Source organism: Peromyscus maniculatus, chromosome 20 (genome assembly GCF_049852395.1).
Source record: "Peromyscus maniculatus bairdii isolate BWxNUB_F1_BW_parent chromosome 20, HU_Pman_BW_mat_3.1, whole genome shotgun sequence".
NCBI lineage: Eukaryota > Metazoa > Chordata > Mammalia > Rodentia > Cricetidae > Peromyscus > Peromyscus maniculatus.
Window position 1 is genome coordinate 68,645,611 of NC_134871.1, and position 25,188 is coordinate 68,670,798.

At 45.5% G+C, this 25,188-nt stretch overlaps 1 protein-coding gene and 1 long non-coding RNA gene across 2 annotated transcripts in view; one reads left to right on the forward strand and one right to left on the reverse strand.

Annotated features, from left to right (window-relative positions):
* Positions 1 to 12,592: 12,592 nt before the first annotated feature.
* Positions 12,593 to 16,352, reverse strand: LOC102927592 (tubulin alpha-1A chain). The gene is made up of 4 exons (XM_076556731.1): positions 16,167 to 16,352; positions 14,304 to 14,526; positions 14,027 to 14,175; positions 12,593 to 13,777 (listed from the first exon to the last, which is right to left on the reverse strand). The coding sequence occupies exons 1-4, from the start codon at positions 16,167 to 16,169 to the stop codon at positions 12,797 to 12,799; spliced, it is 1,356 nt and encodes a 451-aa protein (XP_076412846.1). The 5' UTR covers positions 16,170 to 16,352; the 3' UTR covers positions 12,593 to 12,796.
* LOC121824250 (uncharacterized) overlaps positions 16,287 to 25,188 on the forward strand; it is a 32,759-nt gene continuing 23,857 nt past the window's right edge. The window contains exon 1 of the long non-coding RNA XR_013046582.1: positions 16,287 to 16,416. This is a non-coding gene — a long non-coding RNA (uncharacterized LOC121824250). The remainder of the gene's footprint in view (positions 16,417 to 25,188) is intronic.

The window sequence follows — 25,188 nt, forward strand, 5'->3', positions numbered from 1 at the left end:
GTTGTTTTACACTGATACAAAACTAGAATCTTATGCTCCCTGTCTAAAGCAAGTAGGCTTTTTTTTTTTTTTCTCTCTTTCTTTTGTTTTTGGTGGTCCTCAAACCCAGAGATCTGTCTGCCTCTGCCTCCCAAGTGCTGGGATTAAAGGTGAATGCCACCACGCCTGGTTGTATCTAAACTTCTAACATACAAAATTGGACAATAAAATGCTTTTGATGTTTCTACTGCCTATAATTAGAACTTTTTTTATTTGCTTATGTGCTTCAGCCTCTGTGGCCTGTCCCCTTCTTGTGGACTAGTTTATCACCCGGCCAAGGAACCTAGAGAGCCAGATTAGCAGATATCCCAGTTCCCTCAAGACTGAGGACTGTTCAAACACAAGGGGAATTGAAACAGAAGCTACTTTTGTTACAAACTATTAACTCTTCACTCGGGCCACAAAGCCGAAGGCACAAAGGTAAGTCCTTGTCTTAAACCTGCAGTCTCTTTGGATTCCAGAAGTAAACCATCAGCCGACCCCTGCCCCCAGCCCTTGTCCCCCAGGCCTCCCCCCCCCCAACACACACAGATGAGGGCGATTACTTATAAGGGTAAGCTGCACTCTGGAGCAGAAATAATCATCTTGCTGGAACAGGAAAACAGTTTATCAGCCACCCTCCTGGATTGGAGCTGAGGGGATACAGACAGGACCACACCTTCAAGACTGCTTTGTTATCACACTCTTCGCTCATAGCCCGACAGTTCTTCCTCTGTTTGAACCTAAAGTCTGTTCCTTCTCCCCGATGCATCCGTTAAATCTCCCTTCTCGGCTTTCCCCATTCGGTGTCTCTTTGGTTGGCATGTTGGAACCAGCAGGGGAGCGGAGAGACTGGAGACTCCTCCCCTGAAACTGCAAACAAAGTAGCAATCATAAAGGCCCAGTGGATGGTATTTGATTTTGACACAGTGTCTCAATCTGTCACTCCAGCTGGCCGGGAACTTGCGATACAGATCAGGCTGGCCTCAGGTCACAGAGATTCTCCTGCCTCTGCCTGAAATCAGAGTGCTGGGATTAAAGGTATACACCACTATGTCCCAAAGTAGTGTGGATTCAAAGAGAGAGGGATAGTGTCTACCTTTCTATTTTGCTTGTTTTCTCTTTCTATTTAGTTATTTTTTTATCTTTTCTAATTGATTATTATTGTGTGTGGACGTGGTGTATGTGTGGACGTGGTGTATGTGTGGGCATGTGTGGGCAGAGGCCAACTGTGTGAAGTTGCTCCTCTTCTTCCTCCTTTACATGGGTTCTGAGGATTGAAATCAGGTCATCAGGCAGTATACATGCTTGGTCCTGGGGGGGGGGTGTCAGAAGAGGGTATCAGACCCCCTAGAACAGGAGTTACAGATAGTTGAACCATCATGTGGGTGATGAGAATCCAACCTGCTTCCTCTACAAGAGCAGCAAGTACTCTTAACCGATGAGCCATCTCTCCAGCCCTTGTTTGTTGGTTTTTGAGACCATCTCACTATGTAAATCAGCCTGTCCTTGGTTCATAGAGAGCCACCTCTGCCTCCCGAGTGCTGGCATTAAAAGCGTTTCAAAAATTGTGTATTTTTATGACTATTATTAGTTTATGGTTTAGATGATCTGTTTTGTTGGCAACATGCAAAGCATCCCGTTCAGGAGCCAGCTGAACATGTGCGTTCTATCAGGCCTGAGCAGGGTGTTGGCTCAGGCTACACGAGTGTCGTAGATTTTCTGCACAGCTGGTTTGCTCTGGTGCCTGTTGGCCTTGCATCCCCAGAGAACACAAGTCTGCTGCCTTCTCGCTCTGTTCTTTATGGCTGAGTGGTCAGGGGAACTTCGCGTCTTCCTGGGGATGCTCTTGTGAGGTCTTGTGAGGGCACTTGGCCTGCCTCTCAAGCCACGGAAGGTGAGGATCTTTGTGACTGTGGTGCCTTTCTGCACTGTTCTAGCTTTCACTGGCTTCATTTTGCTTTGGCTTTGGTTGGGAGCAACTGGGCAACACAAGTCTCCTTCTTTTAGCACCCTCTTTTTTTTTTTGGTTTTTCGAGACAGGGTTTCTCTGTGTAGCTTTGCGCCTTTCCTGGAACTCACTTGGTAGCCCAGGCTGGCCTCGAACTCACAGAGATCCACCTGGCTCTGCCTCCCGAGTGCTGGGATTAAAGGCGTGCGCCACCACCGCCCGGCTAGCACCCTCTTAATGAAAGAAAAAAAAAAAAAGTCTTTTGTCAGTGTTCTAGTGCTGTAAAGAGACACCATGACCTCCATAACTCTTGTAAAGGAAAGCATTTCATTGGGGTTGGTTTACAGTTTCAGAAGTCTATTATCAGCATGATGGAAAGCATGGCAGTACACAGACAGAGAAGATGAGAGTTCTACATCCGGACCCACAGGCAACAGGAAGAGGGAGGCACTGGGTCTGGCTTGGGCTTCTGAAACCCCAAAGCCCACCCCCAGTGACACACTTCCTCCAACTAGGCCACACCTCCTAATGCCTCTTAAGTAGTGCCACTCCGTAATGACCAAGCATTCTCAAATATATGAGCCTACAGGGGTCATTCCTATTCAAAAATCAACTTTGTTTTTTTGAGACAAGGAAAAGAAAAGAAACCAATAAAACCTCTTATTTGGGAAGAGGGAACTGGAGAGATAGCCCACTGGTTAATAGCTCTTGCTGTTCTTGCAGAGGACTTGCATTTGATTCCCAGCTCCCCCAGGCAGTTCACAATCATCTGTAACTCTAGCTCCAAAGGATATGACACTATGACACCCTCTTCTGGCCTCCATGGATACTGCACTCATTTGCACACACACATATACACTAATGTTTTGTTCTAAAAAAAAACAGCTGGATGGTAGTGGTAGCTAATGCCTTTAATCCCAGCACTTGGGAAGCAGAGGCAGGGAGATGTCCGTGAGTTCAAGAGTAGTCTGGACTACAAAGAGAGTTCCAGGACAGCCAGGGGTACACAGAGAAACCCCGTCTCAAAAAAAAAGAAAAAAAAAAAAAAAAACCAACAAAAAGAACAAAAACTCCTCTTATTCAGCTTGACCTGTTAAGTTTGTACTGTTTCCCTACAGCATGGACCGAGGGCCCAAGACATTTGGAGACATTCCAAATCAAAACAGCAGCAGCCAAACGCAGCAGTGGTGGCCCATGACCTTTAATCCCAGCACTCTGGAGGCAGAGGCAGGCAGATCTCTGAGTTTGAGACCAGCCTGGGCTACAGAGTGAGTTTCAGGACAGCCAGGGCTATCTCTGAGTTTGAGGCCAGCCTGGGCTACAGAGTTCCAGGACAGCCAGGGCTGTTATACAGGGAAACCCTGTCTCAGAAAAAAAAAAAAAAAAAGCTATACTATCTCCCAGCACCCCTTTACCCCTGGAACCACAGTGAAAATGTGGGAGTGGCCAGCAAGGCAAGTTGTAGACTGAAGTTTTTCACACTAGGGTGGTCCTTCTCCCTTTTTTTTTTTTATTACTTTTTAGTTTGTGTACATGTATGTGTGTTGCCTGTGTGTGTGTGTGTGTGTGTGTGTGTGTGTGTGTGTAAGACAGGTCTCATGGGGCCAGAGAGAAATTACTGTTCTACAGAGGACCTGGGTTTCGTTCCCAGAACCCACATGGTGGCTCACGGCCACCTGTAGCTGCAGTCCTAGGGGATCTGAGCTCTGCAGGATTCTGTATGCCATCACACACAAAACACGCATACACACACACTGAAAATAAATAAAAGACATCTCACTCTGTAGCCCACACTGGCTGGCCTGAAGCTCACAGCAATCCACCTGTCTCTGAGTCCAGAGTGCTGGGACTAAAGGCCTGCAACTGGGACCGCCAGCCTCTAAATAATGACTGGAAACTTATTATTAATTATGAAAGCTTGGCCTTAGCCTAGGCTTGTCTCAACTGGCTCTTATAACCTAGATTAACCCATTTATATTAATCTACATTCTATTGTGATGAGTGAGTCTATTTAATGGGTATTAGGGATTCATTAAGATATAAATTGAGCCAGGCGGTGGTGGCGCATGCCTTTAATCCCAGCACTAGGGAGGCAGAGTCAGGTGGATCTCTGTGAGTTCGAGGCCAGCCTGGGCTACCAAGTGAGTCCCAGGAAAGGTGCAAAGCTACACAGAGAAACCCTGTCTCGAAAAACCAAAGGAAAAAAAAAAAGATATAAATTGAGGAAATACAGAATGGAGTAGATGGCTGATGTCATCCTCTGACCTGACCAGAAGTGAATTCACTCGCAGGCAGGAGCAGGGAGAAGGGGCATGTGACCCTTCTCCTACCCTTATAATAGGTCACTCACAAAGGTAAGAAGCACTGCTTCCTTCAGGCCCTATAGCCCAAGGCCATGGGCGCAGCAAATACCACTACAATATTATGTGGTGTGCTTTACCTCGCCTTTATCTTGCACCTCCTGTTTCTTCTCTGGGTCTGGCTGGCGATTCCTCCTTTCTTCTTTCCAGAGTTCTCTCTTTGTCCGGAAGTCCAACCTGTATCTCCTGCCTAGCTGTTGGTCGTTCAGCTTTTTATTACACCAGTCACAGCAATACATCTTCACACAGTGTACAAATATCTTACCTTAGTTTTTGAGGGTTTCTTCCGGAACCAGGAGTTCGTTGACCAGCTGTACTGGCTAGCTATCAAGGAAGCCTCAGGGATCCAATGGGATTACAGGTATGCGCCGCTATACTCAGTTTGTTTTTTTTGTTTGTTTGTTTGTTTTGTTTTGTTTTGTTTAACATGGCTGATGAGGATCTGAATTCAAGTCCTCATATTTACACAGCAAGTACTTTGTCCACATCCTCTCAGCTCTACTTTTGACTTTTATTTATTTATTTATTGGTTTGTTGTTATTTTTGATTTTTCAAGACAGGTTTTTTTGTTTGTTTGTTTGTTTTTGTTTTTTTTTCCCTAGCTGTTGTGGAACTCACTCTGTAGACCAGAATTCACAAAGATCTCCCTGCCTCTGCCTCCTAAGTGCTGGGATTAACGGCGTGCACCACCACCGAGAAGCCTGCTTTTGACTTTTAATATCACACTGTACTGAATAAGTATGTGCAGTAATCATATACCTACTAAAAACTTTAGCCTGCTAATCGCAGGATATTGGGGGTAAGAGGATTGCTTCAAGTTTCTTGTATAATATTAGAGGGACCAGCCTTAATATTATACACCCCAGGGGCTCAGGAGAGAGAACTACTAACAGTGAGGACTATTTTCGGGAAATAGAATCTCAGCACACCGAGCTCTATAGTCCACTTGCTTTAATTCTTCTGGCATAACATCCTATCTACACAGCTTCAGTTCTGTTCTCGTGCCTAGCTCCTTTCTTGCCTGATTTCTCTCTGATTATCTACTGTTCCCTCTTAAGTTCTATCTTAACTCTGCCTCATCTAGGTCCTTTTCATCTTGTTCTTACCCAGCTAGGGCTTACCCAGCTAGTCCCATCTGACTCTTCCTCATCTTCCATCTCGTTCCTCTAGTCCTCTCTTCTAGCCCTTCAATCTAGTTCTTCCCCATCTCAGTTTGTTCCTCTCAAGTTCTTACCCATCTAGTTCTTCCATTCTCTTTTCTCTTCTCCGTCCTCTTGTGCCCCAGAAGTCCTGGTATATATACACTTACAAGCTGTATTCCCTTAGCAGTGCAAAGCCAGGCTTCCAGGCTCAAACAGAGGGGTGATAAGAATCACATAGAGAGGCAGTAACCATTAATTATCATTTGCAACCCCAAAGGGAAGTGACCAATGGAGAAATGAATTAACTAAAGGCTAAATTCGGGTAATATCTAAGAAGAGGGAATCTTATGTGCTCAACTGTAGTCTTAAACGTTATTTGTAGAAAGTGTTAAGAATGTATACGTTGCCGGGCGGTGGTGGCGCACGCCTTTAATCCCAGCACTCGGGAGGCAGAGGCAGGCGGATCTCTGTGAGTTCGAGGCCAGCCTGGGCTACCAAGTGAGTTCCAGGAAAGGCGCAAAGCTACACAAGAGAAACCCTGTCTCGAAAAACCAAAAAAAAAAAAAAAAAAAAAAAGAATGTATACGTTACTAGGTCAATGGGAGAAAATAAAACTGTCTTCTTTTTTCCTGTGCCTCATATCTGTCCAAGCTATCTGCCGTTTTTCTGCAGGGTGGGGGAAAGTGTGCTGGGTCGCTAGGCAATCTATACAGCTAGATGCCTCTGGTGATAGTTAAAGGGAGATCTGGAACTAGAGGTAAGGTTTGGGAAAGGAGGAAGTAAAGCTTAATTGGCACATCCGCCAGGCCTTCTCAAACAAGTAGCCTGGATGCTTAAGTCTGTTCTTAGAGAGTACAGAGGTATCTCTGATAAGGTACTTTCCTCCATCTGGGGATGGACCTGGCTGAATGCTGCCAATGGTGATAATTACAGGGAGGCTTGAACTGGGGTTCTGGCTAAGCATAGCTGTCAGTGCAGAAGGTTATCTAAATATTCCTAGAAGTGGTTAGGTAAGGAGTTAGAGATCTATAAAGTTAGTAAGGCTGTAAGAAAGGAGGCTCTGAGGATTGATCTCCACAATATATAAAGAACTCAAGAAACTAGACATCAAAGTACTGAACAGTCCAATTTAAAAATGGGCTAAAGAGCTAAACAGAGAATTCACAAAACAAGAACTACAAATGACTGAAAGACATTTAAAGAAATGCTCAACATCCTTAATCATCAGAGAAATGCAAATCAAAATGACTCTGAGATACCACCTTACACCTGTCAGAATGGCTACGATCAAAAACACCAATGACAACCAATGTTGGAGAGGATGTGGAGCAAAGGGAACACTCCTCCACTGTTAGTGGGAATGTAAACTTGTACAACCACTGTGGAAATCAGTATGGCGATTTCTCAGAAAATTAGGAATCGCACTACCTCAAGACCCAGCCATCCCACTCTTGGGCATATACCCAAGGATTGCTGATTCATACCATAAAGATACATGCTCAACTATGTTCATAGCAGCACTATTTGTAATAGCCAGAACCTGGAAACAACCTAGATGCCCATCAACGGAAGAATGGATGAAAAAAATGTGGTACATACACACAATGGAGTACTACTCAGCAGAAAAAAACAATGAAAGCATGAAATTTGCGGGCAAATGGATGGAACTAGAAAAAATCATCCTGAGTGAGGTAACCCAAACCCAGAAAGACAGTCATGGTATGTACTCACTCATAGGTGGATTCTAGATATAAAATAAAGAACAATCAGACCACAACCCATAGAACCATAGAGGCTATATATATATAGTATGGAGGTCCCTAGGACGACTGTGGCTTATAATAAATTTCAGTTTTACTCAATTATTGAAAAAAAAACAGCCAAATGAATGGAAACACATGAACTATGAACCAAAGGCTGAGGGGCCCCCAGTTGGATCAGGCCCTCTGAATAGGTGAGACAGTTGATTGGCTTGATCAGTTTGGGAGGCAACTAGGCAGTGGGACCAAGTCCTGTGCTCATTGCATGAGTTGGCTGTTTGAAACCTGGAGCTTATGCAGGGACATTTGGCTCAGTCTGGGAGGAAGGGACTTTAATCCCAGCACTCAGGAGGCAGAGCCAGGAGGATCTCTGTGAGTTCGAGGCCAGCCTGGTCTCTAAAGCGAGTTCCAGGAAAGGCGCAAAGCTACACAGAGAAACCCTGTCTCGAAAAACCAAAAAAAAAGAAAGTGGCCAAGGGAGATACCTGATTTCAGAGAAAGCCTTTCCTGAGGCTGTTCACCAAATACCTGGAATGTGTATGTCCAGAGAGTGATCAGTCCACACTGTTAGCCCTTCTTAGGGAAAAGTCAATTGGGAAAACTATGAAGGCACACATGATTTTCATAACAGAATACAGCTGATATATAACAAGCCAAGTAACACCAAAAACTCCTTGGGACTTGGCTTCCTCTGGAGGAATTCCCTGATCCCTCCAGGTAGTGACTTTGCCATAACCAGCTGAGTTCTTAGGATATATTCCTGCGGCCTGCAGCACAAGTTCAAGTCTAGCCTGAGCTACATAGTGAGCTCCAGATCAACCTGATCTAAAGGAATGAAACTTATCTCAAAACAAATCACAGTTAAATTTTAAAAGGGTTCAGAGAGACAGTTCAGCAGTTTAGAATTTACCGCTCTAAGAGGTGTGTGTGTTGTTCCCAGGACACACACGATGGCTCACAAACATCTGTAATCCCAGTCCCAGGGGATCTGATACGGTCTTCTGACCTCTCCAGGCTCCTGCATGCATGTGGCACACGAACATCCACCAGGCACACACACAGACGAATAAGATAAATAGTTTTTGAATGAGCTGTAATGATGACTCAGGGTCAAGAGCTCTTGTTGCTCTAATAGAGGACCTGGGTTCAATTCCCAGCACCTACATGGCTCCCAACCACCCCTAACTCCAGCTCTGGTCTCCTTGGTAGCAGGCACACATAGTTGCTTGTGTATAGGCACGGACTACCCCACTCACTTCGGCCTTACTTCTTAGGCAACATTGCTTTTTGTTTGTTTGCTTTCTTTTTCTTTTTTTTAAATTTTATTTATTTATTATGTACACAGAAGAGGGTACCAGATCTCATTACAGATGGTTGTGAGCCACCATATGAATGCTAGGAATTGAATTCAGGACCTCTGGAAGAACAGTTGGTGCTCTTAACCTCTGAGCCATCTCTCCAGCCCGCTTGCTTTATTTTTCAAGACAAGATTTCTCTGTGTAGCCCAGGCTGTCCTGGAACTCACTCTGTAGACTAGGCTGGCCTTGAACTCAGAGATCTGCCTGCCTCTACCTCCTGAGGGCTGGGACTAAAGAAAGGCGTGTGCCACCACTCCAGGCTATGACATTATTTTTATTCACACATTAAACTCAAACTTCAGTGACTATTACATGTTGATATTGTTTTTTTTTTTGTTTATCACACTGGTCTTGAACTCACAGATACCCACGTGCCCCTGCCTCACAAGTGCTGGGATGAAGATGTGTATCACCATTCCCAGCTTAAACAAACAAACAAAACCCTCTTTGGTTGTTGTTAATTAAAATTGTTCTTACCAGGCATGATGGCACACACCTTTAATTCCAGCACTCAGGAGACAGAGGCAGGTGGATCTCTGTGAGTTCAAGACCAGTATGTCTACACAGCAAGCTCCAGACCATCCAGAGCTGCATAGTAGGACCCTGTCTCAAAAAAGCAACAACAATAAAGCAAAAAACAACATTAAATTTTTTAAAGCAGGACTGGAATTTATTAAAAGGATATATTTTTAAACAGATTTAAACACAGGGTGCTCAGAGAGAGAGTGTGGGGATGGGCTTGTCTGAGAAGTGGCAGTAGTCTGTCCTCTGACAATGTCATACTTGTGTATAATGCAATCTAATCACTTTAATCCTCTTCCCTCTCAGCTCTCCCTCCCACCCCTCAGTCCCTTCTCGGATCTGCAAATCCCTTTCCTACATTCATTTGGCAAACCTGTTTTCATCGTACTTCATTTTTTATTTTGTTTCCTTTTGTTGACACAGGATTTCTCTACGTAGTCCTGGCTGGCCTTGAACTCACAGAGATCCGCCTGGCTCTGCCTCCGGAGTGCTGGGATTAAAGGCTTGGGCCACCACGGCCAGCATCACTGCACTTCATTTTAATTAGTGTGTGTGTGTGTGTGTGTGTGTGTGTGTGTGTGTGTGTGTGTGTGTGTATGCGGGCAGGTATGAGTCAGGGGACAACTTTCAGAAGTCAGTTCTTTCCTTCCACCACATGGATCTTGAGGACAGATTTGGTGATAAACACTTGACCTGCTGAGCCATCTCTCTGGCCCCCACATTCATGTCTTTCTGTTTTTATTTTATGACTCACTGAGTTTAACCAAGGCCATTTGTATAACTGTGGGTTCAGTACTAGCCTTTGGGCTGGGCATGGTGGCTCAAGCCTTTAATCCCAGTACTGAGGAGGCAGAAGCAGACAGATAACTGTGAGTTCGGAGCCAGCCTGGTCTACATAGTGAGATTCAAGATAGTTGGGGCTATACAGTGAGACCCTGTCTCAAAGAAACAAAAACAAAACCCCAGCTGTCTACTGGAGCTTCGTGGGCTCTTCAGTGAACACACAGCCGAGAACCTGAGTAACTACAGTACCATTCACACCCCTCTTAGTTGACAGTGGGTCAGAGTAAAAGTACATTATGAAAGCAGTTGATACAAAAAATATAATTTGTTTCCACTGAGTGGTATCTCAGAGCAGAAAGAAATGGAATAGTGTTAAGGACAGCGTGCTCTTCTGCCCAGTTAGACTGACAGGTTTCCATGTTTGGAGAAATCCTTAGTCTGAAACTGTTTCTGCGACTGTGTGATGGGAGGGCTCAGCAGGTGAGGAGGTCTATCACCAAGTCCAGCAACCCGAGTTCAATTCCTGAACCACACAGTGGAAGGAAAACTCTGCCTTCCACATTGCTGCGACATGTGCTGCACAGCCCCATGCACACAACATAAATAAAATGTCATTTTCAGGCCAGGCGGTGGTGGCACACACCTTCGATCTCAGCTCTTGGGAGGCAGAGGCAGGCGGATCCTGTGAGTTCGGGGCCAGCCTGGTCTACAGAGCGAGATCCAGGACAGGCACCAAAACTACAAACAGAAACTGTCTCGAAAAACAACAACAACAAAAACCCCACGTCATTTTCAAACTCAGCTGTGTGGGAGTGGTGATGCTGGTACCTGAAGGTTTGCAGTACTTTTCTTCTTTGAATTTATCGGCTCATATTGCAAAAAGAATATCCTTAGAGAGTTATTCAGGTTTAATTAACATTAGATTGAATAGATTCATTAGGGTTTCAACATGGCATTCAGCTAGAGATGGGTTTAGCAAAAAAGATTAAAGACCTAGGTCAAACGTAGGAGGCACTTGCTTGGAGAACAGGCGTCTTTTGGGAAATTTGGGCAGCCGGAGCTTGTGGCACTAGACACATGCTGAGGAGTCTGGGGAGCCTAGAAAAGAGAGCCTGGAGAGCAGCTTCTAAAACCGGAGGACACATTTACAAAAGTCACCATTTTATCTGTTAGCGGCATAAGGCCAGCAGTTAACCAAACACTGTGACTGTAAATTAGCGGCTTTCAACTCAGAAAGTTACTGCTTGGTAGTGCTTTAGGGAGCCTGAGACATCCAGACATAGAGTTCAAGGACAGCCTGTGCTACCTAGAACGGCCTGTTAGAAAAAACAAAACAGGAGCTGGAGAAAAGGCTCAGCGGTTGAGAGCACTGGCTGCTCTTCCAGAGGACCCGGGTTCAATTCCCAGAACCCACGTGGCAGCTCACAACTGTCTGTACTCCTGTTCCTGGGGATCTAATGCCCTCACAGACAGATCTTCAGACAAAACACCAATGTATACGAAATAAAATTAAAGAAAAAGACGAAGCAAAGCAAACTGCCAGGTTAAGTGACTTTAGTGAAGTGAAAATGTAAATACTGAAAAGTGTTTTATTTTTAGTGTAATCTTTAATCTTTATGATGCCCTTTCTTGCTTTCTTCCTTTCTTTTTTCTTCCTCCTTTTCTTTCTCTTTCTTCTCTACTCTCCCGCCCCCCCCTGCAACCCCCCAGGCAAGGTTTCTCTGTGTAACAGCCCTGGCTGTCCTGAGACTTGCTTTGTAGACCAGGTTGGCCTTGAACTCACCGAAATCTCCTGTATGATGGCTTTTTCATCCTTATGTACTACTCCACTGTGTTCTCATTCTCCTCACTGTCCTGTTCCCCATCACACATTTCCTTTGTTTTCCTTCTAGTGGTAATCCTACACATATACTTTATATTAAGAGAACTTAAAACATAACTATAGCATATACATAAGCTACTAGCAACAGTTCTATTATTTAAATATTTAGTGGCCTGGTCTTATTTGCAGCCCTGGATGGCCTGGAACCTGCTAGGCAGACTAAGCTGTCCTCAAACTCAAGAGATCCATCAGCTTCTGCCTCCTGAGTGTTGGGATTAAAGGCGTACACCACCACATCTCACTTATTTTTAAAAGTTATCTTTATGTAATTATGCATTTTATTTTCCAACCTTTTTTTTTTTTTTTTTCTAAACTCTCATGTAGCTCAAGCTGGCCTGCAGTTTGTTATACAGTAGATGACCATTTAGTCCCCCTGCCTCTGCCTCCCAAGTGTTGATACTGCAGGCCTACACCAGCAAATCTTTCTGTTCTTCATTATTCTTTCTTGAGTACTGGATTTTCATACCCTGTGGTGGTTATCAACTTCACACAATATGGAGTCATATAGGAAGAGAGAATGCCTCTGTCAGAGAGGCTCCAAGCAAGTCTTTGGGGGCATCTTCTTGATTACTATGGGTGTGGCTCTGTGGGCGGTGCCAGCCCTGAGCAGGTGGTCCCGGGTCCCATTGAAGGGCAAGCAGAACAATGGAGTGCTAGTAATCAGCATTCCTTCACTGCCTGTGCTTCAGATCCTGCCTCAGTTTCCCCTGATGATGGACAGTAAACCCTTTTATCCCCAAATTACTTTTGGTCAGGAGGTTTATCTCAGTAAAAGAAGGAAAACTAGGACACACCCAAATATAAACACAAGACAACTTTTAAGACAGGGAATGTTTTATTTAAAACCCATCAGTGAGATGGACAGCTTGGGTCTATGACAAATCATTCACGTTTAAAGCATAAGTCAGTAACTGTATGAGAGCACACATTGCCACATACAAATTAACTGATCAGACCACAACTTTCTATGTCGGAACAGAATAACTTCCCTGTAAAAGCAGCACCTTCATGACATTTAATTTAGTATTCCTCTCCTTCCTCCTCACCTTCTCCTTCAACAGAATCCACACCCACTTCCTCATAATCCTTCTCCAGGGCAGCCATGTCCTCCCGGGCCTCAGAGAACTCCCCCTCCTCCATGCCCTCACCCACATACCAGTGCACAAAGGCACGCTTGGCGTACATCAGATCAAACTTGTGATCTAGGCGAGCCCAGGCCTCAGCGATGGCTGTGGTGTTGCTCAGCATGCACACAGCCCTCTGGACCTTGGCCAGGTCCCCACCAGGTACCACAGTGGGAGGCTGGTAATTAATGCCAACCTTGAAGCCAGTGGGGCACCAGTCCACAAACTGGATGGTACGCTTGGTCTTGATGGTGGCAATGGCAGCATTGACATCTTTGGGAACCACATCACCACGGTACAGCAGGCAGCAAGCCATGTATTTACCATGGCGAGGGTCGCATTTCACCATCTGGTTGGCTGGCTCAAAGCAGGCATTGGTGATCTCTGCTACAGAAAGCTGCTCATGGTAGGCTTTCTCAGCAGAGATGACAGGGGCATAGGTGGCCAGAGGGAAGTGGATGCGAGGGTAGGGCACCAGATTGGTCTGGAATTCTGTCAGGTCAACATTCAGGGCCCCATCAAATCTGAGGGAAGCAGTGATGGAAGACACAATTTGACCTATCAACCTATTTAGGTTAGTGTAGGTTGGGCGCTCAATGTCGAGGTTTCTACGACAGATGTCATAGATGGCCTCGTTGTCTACCATGAAGGCACAATCAGAGTGCTCCAGGGTGGTGTGGGTGGTGAGGATGGAATTGTAGGGCTCCACCACAGCGGTGGAAACCTGGGGGGCTGGGTAGATGGAGAACTCCAGCTTGGACTTCTTTCCGTAATCAACAGAGAGCCGCTCCATCAGCAGGGAGGTGAACCCAGAGCCAGTACCCCCGCCAAAGCTGTGGAAAACCAAGAAGCCCTGAAGACCTGTGCACTGGTCAGCCTGTAGGAGAAAAGAAAATGTTTTGTTGTATTGGCAAGACATACTCTCAGCACTATTTTTAATTCCTTTAGATGGTAAACCATATTTACTTGAAAGAAAATAGTGAACTAGTATTAAAAATTATCTTATGGCCTAAAGACCATGTGTACAAGTCTAATTAATTAATGTAGTGAACAGACTTTATATATTTTGGCAGGTACCAACACTCCCCCACAATGCATTTTAAATGTACCCATCTATGGCATTTACCAGCTTGCGGATTCGGTCCAAGACAAGGTCAATGATCTCCTTGCCAATGGTGTAGTGGCCCCGGGCATAGTTATTGGCAGCATCCTCCTTGCCTGTGATGAGCTGCTCAGGGTGGAAGAGCTGGCGGTAGGTCCCAGTGCGAACTTCATCTGGAAAAGGAGAAGCAGTCAGCCACCCACCAACAATCCGCACACGCTCACTCACTGTTTGGTGTCTGAAGAGACTCTGAGTCTGTGAGCAGGACAGAATGCCTCAGGGAAGCTCCTGGTCCACTTACCTATAACCGTGGGTTCCAGGTCTACGAACACAGCCCTGGGCACATGCTTGCCAGCGCCTGTCTCACTGAAGAAGGTGTTGAAGGAGTCGTCTCCTCCTCCAATGGTCTTGTCACTGGGCATCTGGCCGTCAGGCTGGATGCCATGTTCCAGGCAGTAGAGTTCCCAGCAGGCATTGCCGATCTGGACACCAGCCTGGCCAACGTGGATGGAGATGCACTCACGCTGTGGAAAGGGGAAAAAAAATTATAAAATTAAGCTGTATTTCTATTTTAAATTTTAATAGATTTCTAAAGTGTTTCTAATAATACAAATATTGTTGAAATTTATTTGAAGTCATATCCTCATACAACAGAAAGAATAAGGACCTGCAACAAATACTGCAAAGGGGTGTGGTCTGAAGAATGTCACCTTAATACATATTTAAGACATGGTGCAGACCCATTGTTCCCACGGCCATACTTGAATAGAAGAGCTTTCATATTTGAAAAATATTCAAAGCACAGATTCTGTAAAATGAGATTAATTGTCTGTTATTACTTTAATGGCTTCTTTTCCTGGTAAGGAAAGACCAATGTTTCATCCTATAAGGATCTGGTATTTCAAGAGGGACCTCTACTGCGGCTGAGGCCAGGAGCCACACCCTTCTGCAGAGTATCTGCAGAATCCATCAGTGCTCTGAGGTTAGAGGCTAGACAAAGTGTGACTTCTGCATTGCTGTGTTCTCTGTCTGTGCCTTGTGCTAGCCTGTGCCCTTTGTTACATTATTTAACAGAGAAAGCTCTATTTCCAGCAACTGTCTATACGATCTCTTCACTGCTTTCTGTGTCCTAACCCTGCCTGGGTCATTTGCCTGAATTCATGAATTAGTGGAGATATATTAGAACAAAAGACAGTTGGATACAGAGTATAATTTTTTCTTTGCAGCATTTTCATTATTTTCTGAAGGTTTTCCAGAATCTTTTCCACTGTATGGACCCGAAATATCCTTAAAGCTAAGTTAGAAACAAGCGCCAACAAAAAAAACCTGAAGAAAAAGATTAACATTGAAAACTAGAAAATGGTATTTTTATTCGATCAATTTTTACATACCACATAATATATTACTATTATTTCATGCTATAGAGATATTCTTCTATGGTCTTTAGAGCTACAACTTTCATTGTCTGCGGGGGTTGGGGGGCGGGGAAGGGCGTTTCCCGGGGTTCTGACAATCAGCGTACTCGGGCTCCACAAAGTGGGCTTTGTCCCTCGACAACCATCCAGCCCCCTCCCCCCAGCGAGACGTCCCCGTCGTTAAGTAAATCGGACTTTTGATACTCAAGCAAACACAACCTCTTGTAAGACTACATTTCCCCAATTTTTAAAAAATAAAAGTACAAAACCCGCTCCCGAGGGAAGTCGAGAGAGGGCGAACCCCTCCCGAAACGCCACGGAAGCAAGAGACAAACAACCCCGCCCCTGCGCCTCCCTGACACCGGCTGCCATGGATCCGACGCAAACTAACCCTTTTCCCGGAGAAGTGGGGCGGCGTTCCCGGAGTGCCGGCTCGGCCGCCGCCCTGCCCGCTCGCCCTGCCCGCTCGCCCGCCGCAGCGGACCCCCGCGCCCTGCGCCCCCGCCCCGCGGCCCCAGGCTGTGCGAGCAAACACCGGCCGGCGCCTTTGTTCTCCCCCGGGTCTGGGCGTTCCCGTGTCCCGCACTGCGGCGGCGGCCGGACTTAGGGACTCCGCGCAAAGCTCACCCTAACAAAGCATCGGGACCACCCTTCCCGCAGGGATGACAAAAGGCTTAGGCTTTTCCTGGCAGATCTCGGGCGACTGGCTCCCCCACCCCGTGACCGAGGGCCAGAGGAGGCTGGCTCACCATGGTTGCTGCTTCGCGGCTGCCGGGAGGATGGCGGAGGCGAGGAGGAGGAGGTGTTGCTTCTTACAGCGCGACTCTTAGGCGGTCGATGTAAGAGAACCTGCGGCACATGGGCGGATGCAGCTCCTTATATACAGCTCGGTCACCATGGGGATGGGCCACGGCCTTTTCCTGTTGGTCCAGACCCCTCTGTCTGCCCAGAGAAGCCGCGACAGGAGAGTGCTGATTGGTGCAAGCGACATGGTATGAGGTAATCTCTCCCCCACCCCTTCCCCCTAGCATCCGTAGACTTTTGCATCCTTCAGACAAAGGCTGTGCAGAGGCGACTAGCCGAGCATCCATTATGGGGTGGGGCTGGGGAGGGGAGGGGAGAAAGAAAATTGGGGTTGGATGATTATACATGTCTTAAACCTTAAGCTATAGTTAAAATAATCTAAGGTTTTCCCCACCACTTAATCACAGAATTTACATTGAGATTTTTTTTTTATGGAAAATTCTAGCGTTTCATTCATAGTATACTAAATTTGAATACTTCCGTCAGGTTCCAGTATCTTTAATTGCTTAAAAAAAAAAATAGCAGAGAAGATGGGAATGATGGTCAAAACGGCTTGGGTAAATGCTGATTTTTACAATTATTATTATTATTACTTGAACAAGATTCAGAAGCCCAGTATGAAGAGGCCACGCCTGTAATCTCAGCAGCACCTGGGAGTCTGAGGCAGGAAGAGCTGCAATTCAAGGTCATCCTAACTGGCCTTAGTGGCTCATGCACGCAAATCCCAGCCTTGAAGGCTGAGGCTGGAGGATTGCAGCTAGTTTGAGGCCAGCCTGGATTATAGTGTGAGATCATGTCTCAAAAAGCAAAAGAGAACAAAACCAAAGAGAAATAATGTACAAAACAGAACTTAGTAATTTACTAGGAAAGCTTTCTTTACCGATAGTATTCTGCATCTCCGCTCCACGCCCACTTCCCTCATCCCCCATCCCCTACCCCCACCGCCCCGGGATATTTTATCCCTAGAAATGAGCCACCCTTTCTAATACAGGATTCAGAAACTGTAAGGAGAAAGAATTGAGTTTAAAAACTAGCTCTTTCTTTGTGTGGGCTTATATTTCTACATTGCTCTTTTTGGGGGGGAGGGGTGATACCAAGTAAAAAAATAACTGAGATAGCAAATTAAAAAGGGGAGAGTTATATAATATAAAAGGAAACCATTTTGTGATGTTGTTTTCATGCCCCAGACAACTGCAATGTCAGCCGACTGCAGTTCATTTTCTGTAGTTCCCTGAATTCCGTAAATAGCCCCGTCTGTAGTTGGGCTTCTAACTGTGGGAACAGGGGCTCCTCACAGCACTGCTATTCAGCTAGAGACTGTGGTGGTTGCTCAATTGCCCCTTGGGACAAAAAAATGCCTCGCTTTCACCCCTAGGAAATGGATTACAGTGGCATTCTTTTGCTATTTAGAAAGCCTCCATTATCAGCAAGGATGGTCTATAGAGAGTGAGTCTCCCGAGCGGCAGACCACTGAACATTTGCTGGATAAAATTTCAGAGGTAAAGAGATGTTTGTTGGGGCACCAAGCTGAAATTTTGAATTTTGACAGATGGTTTCCCTTTTAGTTTTCTGTAGCACACACAGTCGTGGTTGTCAGCCGCACTATTTCCAGTTTCTATGGAGTCCATTCATCCGGCAGGGCTGGCAAGGAGCGGGTGTGGGAGGGGGGGAGGGCCTTGGGAAGAGAGCAGCTGCAGGTTGTGAGGCGACAATGGTGGCCGAGAGTTCTTCCAGCCTGCCCTCCACAGCTCTGCTTTTCTTGTTTGAGTGCATTGTGAAAGCCTTTTCTAGAGGAAAGCACATCAATAAAACCAACACACAGATCGTTTGTTTGCTTCTTGCATATTTCATAGGAGAAATGATCCCCCACCCTCGCCATCATTTTAGGAAATAAAAGTTTATTTTAGTAAAGAATCAGGAATAAAGATGACTACTTCTAATCTGTAAGTACATTTAGCAAGGATAAGAATTAACTGATGGCAGCTCTCTCTTAAAAAGCCCACACCCCTGCTTGGTCTTAGAGAAGACCACACCCACTCTCTTGGGTATTTTTCTGACCGCTTCTCTCTTAACTCACATGCTTAAAAATCTATTTTAAAATCCTTTAATAAGCCCCAGCTCTGCTTCATTAAAAAAAAAATGGCATCGATAGGGATTGATCAATAGCTTATTGAAAATATTGTCACAAAGAAAAATGATTGCATTTATCGCACACATTTGTGTGTGTGTGTGCCACAGTATGTTTAGAGGCCAGAGGACAGCTATGAGAGCAGATTCTCCTGTCACCATGGGAGTCCCAGGAATAAAACTCAAATTCCCAACCTTGGTGACCAGCTAAGCCTCCTCTCCTTCCCCGAAATTTTAATAATGAAAAAAATATCATACACTAGAGGGCCGTGATGAAGTGTAATACAGACCCACCCCTTTTTTTAAGTACAATGATGCATTTCTATTTCTTTCCAATATAAAAGGCCGAGAAATGTCTTCTTTCCCCAATGCTCAGTTCTTTATGATTTTACAGAGGATGAAAAGAGGATTTGTAGGATCATTCTTTGTCACTCTGCCTCAGAACCATTCGGTTCCTTATGCAAACGAGAGGCGTTTTTCTCTCCCCTTGAGCATAAATAACCGCAAGATCTGGGTCAGAAACAGACTAAACACTGCCATCTTGAATATATAAGTGGAGATCAGCGTGGGTGGGTCAGTCTGCTCTTTTTGCTCCTTATGTAGTAGCTTTCAAACTGTGGGGTGACGTGTGTATTTGTTTACATATTGCTAGTTCTAATTTGACTGTTGATTTCTTTATGTGCATCCACAAGCAGGTATATAATACATTCTGCTAACAGGTTCATTCTGTACACAGAGATATTGGCATAAAAACTTTGTTTCTTACTACTTCTGTGGTTTAATTATCTATTTGCATGTTCAGATGTTGCCCTTTACCAAGCCTTGTGCATGCCGGGCAAGCGCTGAGCGCTTACCCCTGAGCTACATCTCAACCCTAGATGAGGTCTCTCCTTAGCTCCAGTTTGTCTTAGCTTTCTCAAGTATCTGATATTGAATGTGTTGCCGTCTCAAATACTCAGCTCTGAAAGGTTGTGTTGCTCACTAGTGGATCAGTATACACCTGGCTTCTGAAGTCAGAAACAGCCGTTATTGGCTTCTCTCTCACCTGTTTTGGGCTCCCTGGAATCACCCACTAAGTCAGGTCAGGTCTACTTCATAAGCCTTTTTGGTTTGTTATACTGAGAAATGGCTCTTGCCGCCTGGGCTAGCTTCACACATGATTCCATGTGTAGCTATGACTGACTTGAATACCTGATCCCTCTGCCTTCGTTGCCCAAGTGCTGATTTTAGGCATATGCCTTCATACCCAGATCTCAAATCCCATTTTTTAACAAAAAATTCAACGTACTTATGTATTTATTGTGTGTGTTGACATGTTCATGTGTGAACACACACACACAGTGAAGGTCAGCTATAAGACCAGCTGATACTGTCTTTCCCACAGATCCAGGGATCTAGACTCAGGTTGTCCGGCTGGACAAGCACTGATTTATCTCCCAGCCCACATTTTTGTTTTTGGAGTATGTCTTAGTTATTTTTCTATTGCTGTGATAGTATACTATGACTATGCACACCTTTAATCCCAGCATTCTGGGGGCAGAGGCAGGCAGATCTCTGTAAATTCAAGGCAAGCTTGGTCTACAGAGTGAATCCCAGGACAGCCAGGACTACATGGAGAAACTGTCTCAAAAAACAAAAACAGCAAACTAAAAAAACTATGATGAAGGCAATTTATTTATTCATTTATTTGGTTGGTTGGTTTTTTTTTTTTTTTTTTTTTTTTTTTTGGTTTTTTTTTTTTTTGGTTTGGTTTTTTAAGACTGGGTTTTGCGCCAGGCGGTGGTGGTGCACGCCTTTAATCCCAGCACTCGGGAGGCAGAGGCAGGCGGATCTCTGTGAGTTCGAGGCCAGCCTGGGCTACCAAGTGAGTTCCAGGAAAAGCGCAAAGCTACACAAGAGAAACCCTGTCTCGAAAAACCAAAAAAAAAAAAAAAAAAAAAAGACTGGGTTTTGCTGTGTAGTTTTGGTGATGAAACTCACTCTGGAGCTCAGGCTGGCCTCAAACTCACAGAGATCCATTTGCCTCTGCCTTCCGAGTGCTGGGATTAAGGACATGTGCCACCACCACCCAGCTCCAAGGCAAATTATAAAAGAAAGCATTCAATTGTATTCATGGCTCCAGAAGATTACAGTCCATGATAGTGGAGCAAAAATATGGCGACCAGAACAGCTGAGCATCCACATCTCACTGGGAATAGTACTAGTCTTTTGAAACCTCGAAGCTCATTCCCGTGACAAATCTCCTCCAACAAGGACACACCTTTTAATTCTTCCCAAACAGTTCCATCAATTGCTGACCAAGTGTTAAACATACGATGTTTATGAGGGCCATTCTTTCATTATATATTTATTTATTGTTTGTTTGTTTGTTTTTCGAGACAGTGTTCCTCTGTGTAGCCCTGTCTGTCCTGGAACTCAGTCTGTAGACCAGGCTGGCCCAGAACTCACAGACATCCACCTGCCTCTGCCTCCCAGTTGCTGAGATTAAAGGCGTGCACCACCACCGTCCGGCTTTCACTCAGATGATTTTAAGCAGAAGATGTGCTTCTGGTATGGAATTGAAAGAGGTGAATTAAGGATTTGGGATCATCATTTTATACACAGTAGGGAGTCATTGGTCTACTTTAAACACTAAAATGGCGTGATCTGTATTCTGTAGCATGATCTGTCGTGTATATGCACTATACTAAAAGCAGTATGACCATTGCGTGGAGGTTCAGGCGAAGGGCAGTGGGAGAGAAGAGGAAGAGGAGGAGGGGAAGAGGAAGAAATGAACTTGTGAGAAGGAATTCCAATTTGGAATTGGAATGGGGAGTGTATTCATGTATGAAATTACCAAACACACACACACACACACACACACACACACACTGGTGTTTGAATTAGAGTGGCCCTTATAAGCATGTAAACATGGAGAAGTCAGAGGATAGCCTGGGGTATGGGCCCCCCCACCCCACTTTTAGAACAGAGTCTCTGTCTTGTTTCCTATGAACTCTCCCAGGGTTATGTGATTTCTAGGGATCCAGACATGGGTCCTCACACTTATACGGCAAGCATATCTTACCCACTGAGCCCTCTCCCCAAGCCAGTTCATTTATTTTTTTAGACAAGAGTCTCACGGATTCCAGGCTGGGCTCAGACTTGCAATGTAGCTGAGAATGACCGTGAACATGCCAGCCTCCTGTTCTGTGCTCCAAGTGCTGGGACCATAGCCATTTAACACCATGCCTGTTTTTATGTGGTGCTGGGAACCGAACCCAGGGCTTCGTGAGTGCTAGACAAGCACACTCCGCCAACAGAGCCTCACCCCTAGCTGCACACACTGATTTTCAAATACAGTCAGTGTTAAATAAATGTCCTAGAAGTTGGTGTGGCAAACAGTAGGCTCGGTGGAGGCCCCAGGACTGAAGGAGTCGTGGAAAGAACCTGGGGCTCGGCACTGTGAGAGGCGAGAGGAGGTACTGGTGATGGAGCAGCCTCAGCTGCAGTGGATGGAGACCCCAGGGTATTGGAGATGCCAGGACCATGGGGCATTCACCACCGACAGTGGCTGTTGTGGAAAGGATTCTGCCTGAGCCTGTAAGCCAAACTCTGTGCTGTGGATGGCAGAGTCAAAGCAGAGAGCCGATCCAAGCCCTTTGGAGTCCAGAAATTCATAAGTGAGCCCCAGATTCTGGACACTGAGCTTTTTATATAGTCAGGTTTTGGTTTTATGTTGACCTGATTATAATTTCCCCTTGTTTTTCCCTGTTTGCATAAGAAAGTATATTTGTTTGAGATAAGGTCACACTGTGTAGCATTAACTATCTTGAAATTTACTGTAGACCATGGCTGGCCTTGAACTCACAAAGTTCTAACTGCCTCTGCCACCCAAGTGCTGGGATTAAAGGCATGAGCCAGGAGGCCCAACTTTTTTTTTTTTTTTTTTTTGGTTTTTCGAGACAGGGTTTCTCTGTGTAGCTTTGCACCTTTCCTGGAACTCACTTTGTAGACCAGGCTGGCCTCGAACTCACAGAGATCCTCCTGCCTCTGCCTCCCGAGTGCTGGGATTAAAGACGTGTGCCACCACTGCTTGGCCCAACTTTTTGTTGTTGTTGAGACAAACTTGTTTTTGATTTTATGGGAGCCCATAGTTGAGAGACATTAGAATTTTAAAGAGATCTTGGGTTGTTTTTCTTTTCTTTTCTTTCCGTTCCATTCTCTTTCCTTTTCTTTTCTTTTGAGGTCTTAGATTTTTAAAGTGTTGAAAGGTTATGGTTTGAAGTGACATGTTTATGTGTCAAGGTTGACTGGGGTAGGAGATGGGGATGGAATGTCACAGTTATCTTCAGCTTCCAGCTTATACAGACTTAGTCACCTGGGAGGAGGAAATGTCAACTAAAAAAATATCCTTTAATCAGATTGGCCAGTGGATGTATCTGTGAGACATTTTCTTCATTGCTAATCAATGTAGGATGCCCCAGCCCACTGCGAGTGGTACCATTCTAGGCAAGTGGGATTGTGCTGTATAGGAAAGGTAACTGAGTAAGCCAGAGGGAGCAAGCCGGGAAGCAGCATTTGTCCATTTCCGTGTGAATTCATATGTACACTGGTCATGTTGATTTAAAGGACCCTGTTTTCTTGTTGTCCCTCATCCCTCTGGCTCTTATACTCTCTGCTTCCTCTTCTACAGGAGCCCTGAGGGGACAGATTTCATGGAGATATCCTGTGTAGAGCTGAGTGTTCCTAGGTCTCTCACTCTCTGCAAAATGTCTGGCTGTCTTTGTTTCTATGAGTATAGCAGAATATCATTAGGAGTCTTGTTTCCCCCCCAGACAGGGTCTCTCTGGGTAGCCCTAGTTGTCCTGGAACTTGCTTTGTAGAGCAGGCTGGCCTTGACCTCAGAGATCTGCCTGCCTCTGCCTCCCAAGCACTGGGATTAAAGGTGGACACCACCATTGCCCGACAGTTTTCATTTTATTGATACTTTTGTTTTTGTTGTTTTTGTTTTTTTTTGTTTTTTCGAGACAGGGTTTCTCTGCGTAGCTTTGCGCCTTTCCTGGGACTCACTTGGTAGCCCAGGCTGGCCTCGAACTCACAGAGATCCTCCTGGCTCTGCCTCCCGAGTGCTGGGATTAAAGGCGTGCGCCACCCCCACCCCCACCCGGCATGTTCAACTTTTTAAGGATCCCCGTGCACATATGCAGGTAGACTTACGGAGCTACACCACACATGCTCTGATTGCGTGACTGCCCTGCGCACAAGCAAGACACAAGACGCCTTGCTTAGCTACTGAACTGCGCATGCTTGGTCATTCAGCTGGAGGAGTGGCAGAATTCTAACAATACTAGTGCATCCAGCACCAGAACAGATCATTCACCAAAATAAATGAACAAACAAGCGAATGAATGAATGAATATTAAAAGGACTCTTCCTTTCCTGAACTACACTCTATCATTTTTTTCTCCCCCAAGACAGTGTTTCTCTGTGTAGCCTTGGCTGTCCTAGATCTCACTCTGTACACCAGGCTGGCCTCAAACTCACAGCAACCTGCCCTCCTCTGCCTCCTGAGTGCTGGGATTAGAGGTGTGCACCACCACCGTCCCACAACCACTCTATTCTTTTAAGCTGTTCACGCTTCTCCTTTATTTTATAACCTAACCGCTTTGCTCCTCCTCCTCCTCTCCTTTCTCTTCATCCTCCTTGTTCCCTTGGAACAGTTTCATGTACCCCAAACTAGCCTCATACTTGCTCTATTGCCAAGGATAACCTTGGTCAATGTCTCATCCTTCTGCTTGCACTCCTGAATGCTGCAGAGACAGGTTCTTACGACCACACCCAGTTTTGCCTGATGCTGGGGAATCAAAATCAGGGCTTCCCACATCCTAGGCAAGGACCCTACCAGCTGAGCCACATCCCCAGCCAGCTGGAATCCCGGTTTTTGTAAAAACACAATTGATAACTTAGTTGCCTTTCATTGACTTAGATGATGCTCACGCACCAGCAGACTGTATGCTGGACCACCTTTGTTCAGCTCCCTTTGTTCTGCGGAGCAGATGGAAATTAAGTGGCAGACTGGGAAGGTTGCCATGGTGCTCTGGCTACAGGGATTTAACAGCCATCAAAGGAAACGCCGGGCTCCCCTCCCCCACACACCCAGTACCGGTTTCTCACATTTCTCCCCAATCCTTATCTTTTGTTAGCTCAACTGCCTGGTCAGTGGTCCCCAGAGATCCTCTGTGTCTACTTCCTCGGTGCTGAGGTTACCGGCATGTGCCACTGTGCCAGGCTCTACGGTCTGGGTGCTGGGGGTTGAACCCGGGCCCTCGTACTTGTGTGGCAAGCACATTGCTGTCTGAGCCATCCCCCAACCCCTCCCGTCACTATGGTGAATACGTCATTATATTTATTTAAAATTAATCTCACCAATCATTAAGTCCTGTCAACTATATTTGAAGATCACCTTAATAACACTTGGAACCAGCCAATGACAAACTTGTAAAGCTTGACCCATTTTGTTAGTCAAAGGGCCTAATGGAAGACACGATGTAGCATAATCTTTGACCTCTTTTAACATTGTATTCGTTTTCTAATACAGTTACTTCTGTGTTGCTATGGAAAAACATCAGGACCCAAAGTAACTTATGGAAGAAAGAATTTATTTTGGTTTAGCCGCAGAGGGAGAGCCTTGATGGCCAGGAGTCATGGCAGCAGACGCAGGGCAGGAACCAAAGCGGAGGGTCACATCTTCAACCTCAGACTTGAAGCAGAGCAAACTGAAAGTGGGCCAAGGCTCAGAGCCCGGGGACTTTCCAGCAAGGCCACACTCCTGAAGTTTCCATAACCTCCCCAAACAGCACC

Coding starts and splice junctions, on each gene's coding strand:
- LOC102927592 (XM_076556731.1), bottom strand. Junction 14,176..14,303: donor CCTGGAACCCACGGTTATAG/GTAAGTGGACCA, acceptor CTCCTTTTCCAG/ATGAAGTTCGCACTGGGACC. Junction 13,778..14,026: donor TGGACCGAATCCGCAAGCTG/GTAAATGCCATA, acceptor TTTCTCCTACAG/GCTGACCAGTGCACAGGTCT.